This window comes from Solanum verrucosum, unplaced genomic scaffold (assembly GCF_900185275.1).
Source record: "Solanum verrucosum unplaced genomic scaffold, falcon-dt-bn FXZP01000288.1, whole genome shotgun sequence".
Lineage (NCBI taxonomy): Eukaryota > Viridiplantae > Streptophyta > Magnoliopsida > Solanales > Solanaceae > Solanum > Solanum verrucosum.
This window is the reverse complement of record NW_026019933.1, coordinates 728716-733253: the sequence shown is the minus strand read 5'-3', so window position 1 is coordinate 733253 and position 4538 is coordinate 728716. Positions and strand designations below refer to the sequence as shown.

At 29.7% G+C, this 4538-nt stretch overlaps 1 protein-coding gene across 1 annotated transcript; it reads left to right on the top strand.

Moving 5' to 3' along the window:
• The first annotated feature begins 2338 nt into the window (after positions 1-2338).
• LOC125833104 (cytosolic sulfotransferase 12-like) lies at positions 2339-3385 on the top strand. The gene has a single exon (XM_049512253.1). The coding sequence runs from the start codon at positions 2339-2341 to the stop codon at positions 3335-3337; it is 999 nt and encodes a 332-aa protein (XP_049368210.1). The 3' UTR covers positions 3338-3385.
• The last annotated feature ends 1153 nt before the right edge of the window (positions 3386-4538 follow it).

Here is a 4538-nt window from a genome sequence, read left to right as displayed (position 1 = left end):
TTGGTGATTGGAAGCATTATTTTACTTTAGAGATGAGTGAGAAACTCAATCATATAATTAAACAAAAGTTTCATGGATCTGGATTAAATTTTTCTATATTTGATTAGGCATTGATATGCTATATTCCAATTGAATGCAATTATTTATTTTGAAAATCAATATTGAAATAATTGTGTTGAGATTAATCTATTTTAAAAGTTCACCTGTTGAATTTTTTTTTTATTGTGTCACGGACAAGTAATTTTTTTTATAACTATTTCACACCAAATCCTTCCTTCTATAGTACTGAAAATGAGTTGGTTTTTATTTATTTATTTTGATTTTAAGTCCAACAGTTATTGCTACAAATGTCAAATCAAGAATTGAATGCTCAAAATTTACAAAATTGATCAGAATGATTTTTCTTGTGAAATACCTATAGAAGAGTGATTTTTTACCCAAAAAATGTTTGACTTTATTATATAATTTTAATAATTGACTGACTATTCGAGCAACAAACTCATTTTAGGAGCTTCTATGTGTGACGATGGTTACCATAGAAATATATTGTGATGATAATAATAAAATAATGACAATCATCATCTTCACGCTCGAAATATCTAAAGGGAGTTGTCATGGTCTACTATTGGTAGATGATGAAGTACAGTGACGGAGCCAGAACTTCGACTAAGGGGTGTCAAAATATAAAGAAGTAAATCGCGTAAAAGTCAAGGAGTGTCAATATGTAATATATACACATAAAAAATAATTTAACTCTAGCTACACAGTGTAATTTTCCGACGAAGGGGTGTCGGTTGACACCCCTCAACTACATGTGGCTCCGCCACTGATGAAGTATTGATCGAAGATACATAAGAAAAGATTAATGATAGACTGGAGGTTTAAAGATAGATCCTAGGGCTCAACAATTCATGTTGAGCAGGACAAAAGCAAAGTACTTAGAGTATAAGTTCAGTGACATAACTCACGAGGCAGATGTGGAGGTGATTATTAATATACTACTCATGATTCTTAAAGAGAGAAAATTTCAAGTATTTTGGTCAATAATCAAAGAAAATGTGAAGACTAGTGATGATGTTATACATGGTATTGGAGCGAGGTGGATTAAATGGAGGATCACATCCGATTTTTTTTGTGTAGTAAGAATGTGCCACCAAGATTTAAAGGTAAGTCTTATAAAGTGATTGTTATGGGTAGATTGTTGGCCGATCAAGAACTCACACATTCATAAGATGAAAGTAGCGGAAATAAGGATGTTGAGATGGATGTATGAGTATACTTGTTGGAGAGATAAAACTAGGAATGAAGATATTCGGGACGGAGTGGAATGACCCCGTGGTGAATAAAATGAGGGAATCGAGATTGAGATGGTTCGAACATGTGAAGATGAGATGCACATGTGCCCTAGTGAGGAGATGTGAGAGTTTGACTATGGTGGGTCTAAAAAGAGGTAAAGGTAGGTCAAAAAAATATTGTAGAAATGTGATTAGACAAGACACGACAGACTTGAAGTTTATCGCATATATGATCATAGATAAGAGGATATGGAAGTCGAGGATAAGCTTACCGAGAATATGATCCAGTTTTCTTTAAAAGTATTATTATTATTACTCTCATGCTATATTATTCTTTGATTTTATTATTACATGTTTCTTTTGCTTCGATTATCGTACTAGTTTTTGTTGATATTATCCTTTTCTCCATTGTTTCAACATAACTTCTTCACTACTCATGTATTTTCTTTTCATACCTAATTTTATATGTTTTACTTGAACCGAGGATTTATAAATAATAATGTATTATTGTATTATCTTCACACTCATCTCTAAATTCTTTCTTTCCTTTTCTTTAATATTGGATAACAAGAGATGCAATACCTTGTTTCTAAGGTTTTTCAGTTTTCATTTTCACATCACCAGCTACTTATCACTATTATATTACTCTTTTTGTTTCCATTAATAACGTGACATTGTCTGAATGAATATCGAATTTAAAAAAATATATAATTTAAAAAGTCTAAAACAAATTATAAATTTGCATAGGATAACGAATCACCTCTTTAAAGAGAAATTCTTTTTGCACTCACAAAAGCATAGCATGAAGTGTGATGTGGCTTACAAATTATTGTAAGACACTCACGTTAATAACACCACTCTTGAGTCTTGATAAAGAATAATAAGAAAAGTAAATTAAAAGTTGTTAACAGAAAGACATGAAAAGCGTGAAGTAGAGAGCTCACATGTAGTGTATGACTAAAATATTCACGTAAATAATGAGTGTATCTGTGTATATATGTTATATAAATCTCAAACTTGAAGAAAACACTCAATTTAAAACAATGACAATATCTCAAAATTCTCCTCCCAAATATTTACAAGAGGACCTAAGTAAAGAGTGTAAAAAATTTCTCTCTACCCTACCTAAAGAAAAAGGATGGATGGAATCAACTATCTACAATTTTCAAGGTTTTTGGTCATCATCAAGAGCAATTCAAGGTGTGATTGCATGCCAACAACAATTTCAAGCTCAAGATAGTGATATCATTCTCGTGACATCTCCAAAATCAGGAACTGTTTGGTTAAAATCACTTTTATTTGCATTAGTGAATCGAAATAACCATCCTATTTTTGAAAAAGATCACCCCTTACTTTTAAAAAACCCTCATGATCTCGTTTTGTTCTTGGAACTTGATCTATATGTTGATGGTCAAGTCCCTGATTTTTCATCGTTCACTTCACCTAGACTCTTGGCAACTCATGTGCCCTTTGCTTCATTGCCAAAATCAGTTCAGAATTCAAGAACCAAACTTGTTTACTTATGTAGGAATCCAAGAGACACTTTTATTTCTATGTGGAATTTTGCAAACAATTTAAGACTTGATAATCACAAAGATACCAATTCCATTGAAGACATGTTTGATCATTTTTGTAAGGGTGCGAGTCTTTATGGACTATTTTGGAATCATGTGTTGGATTATTGGAAAGAAAGTATAGAAAATCCTGATAAAGTCTTTTTCTTGATGTATGAAGAAATTAAAAAGCAACCTAAAATTCAGCTTAAACGTTTGGCTGAATTTTTGGAATGTCCATTTTCCATAGAGGAAGAAAATTGTGGAGTTGTGGATGAAATATTAAGAATGTGTAGCTTTGAAAATTTGAGGAATTTGGAGGTGAATACACATGGGAAAATGTCAGCTGGAGTGGCAAATAAAAATTTCTTTCGTCGAGGGGAAGTTGGAGATTGGAAGAATTATTTTACTATCGAGATGAATGATAAACTCAATCATATCATTGAACAAACGTTTCAACGATCTGGATTAAAATTTTCATATATTTGATTAGACATTAATATGTTATAATGTGAATTGAATGTAGTTTATTATTTTCAAAATCAATGTAAGAGTACGTAGTTGTGTTTGAGGGGTGATGTAACAAGAACATATAGAAAGAGCTCTATTGTAGCACTAATATATATTATTTTAAATGTTTATTACTCAAATTGTTGCAAATGATGTATTGATTTAAATGGAATGTACTTCTAGTGTGATTTCATTATTATTGATTGTTTGTAAAATATAAAAATGTGTCAAGTTGATCAACTATGAATAAAGGATGTACTTTTGTTATACTATATTATACCAAACTAATTTTATTCGATCATAGAGAAGTTTGTACGTTACTATCATTATCATTTTTAAGAGTTTAATACTGACGTATTGATGATAGTGGCACCCGTTGCACTCAAATTTTGAGTCTAAATCTGATAATTGTCACAGTCATTTCTCAACTCTTTCTTTCGTTTGCAAATAAAGTAAAAAATTATTTCGAAAAAGGGAACTCTCATAATTAAATGATTAGGAAAAAAAAAAAGGGCACAACACTCTATATATTCATGCATGTTTTCATAGAGCATGATAGAAAATATGAAGCTTCAAATACGTGTAAGTTTAAATAACTCTATAAATTGAGTATTATATACTCTCTTCGTTCATGTTTACTTGTCTATTATATTAAAAATATTTTTTTTACTTTTATTTGTTTACTTTAGCATATCGAGAGAAAGACAATTTTTGATTTTATTTTTAACATTAACTATACATTTTTCCAAATCATTCTAAAGTCCATTAAGACTATATATAAATTAATATGAATATTATATTAAAATATTCACGTTATTTATGTTTATTTAGAAAGAGTGAAAAATTTATCAGGAATAAGTAAAAGTAAATGGAGAAAATATATAGTTAAATTAGATTTTTTTTTTTATTGTTGTTTAAATTAGATTTTCATGGTTATAAATTAAAGAATACCGATATAATAAACTCCAAAGAATTAATCTTGAAATTAAAATCATTATTTGACAAAGACGACAAAACATTGCATGAATTTTGCTAATTATTCTGACACACTCACATTAATAGCACTCTCTTAATAAATTAAATAAGTCAATCAAAGTAATTATTATTAATAGAAAGACATGAAAATTGTGAAGTGTTGAGCTCACATGAAGTGTATGACTAAATGTTTACACGAGTAATA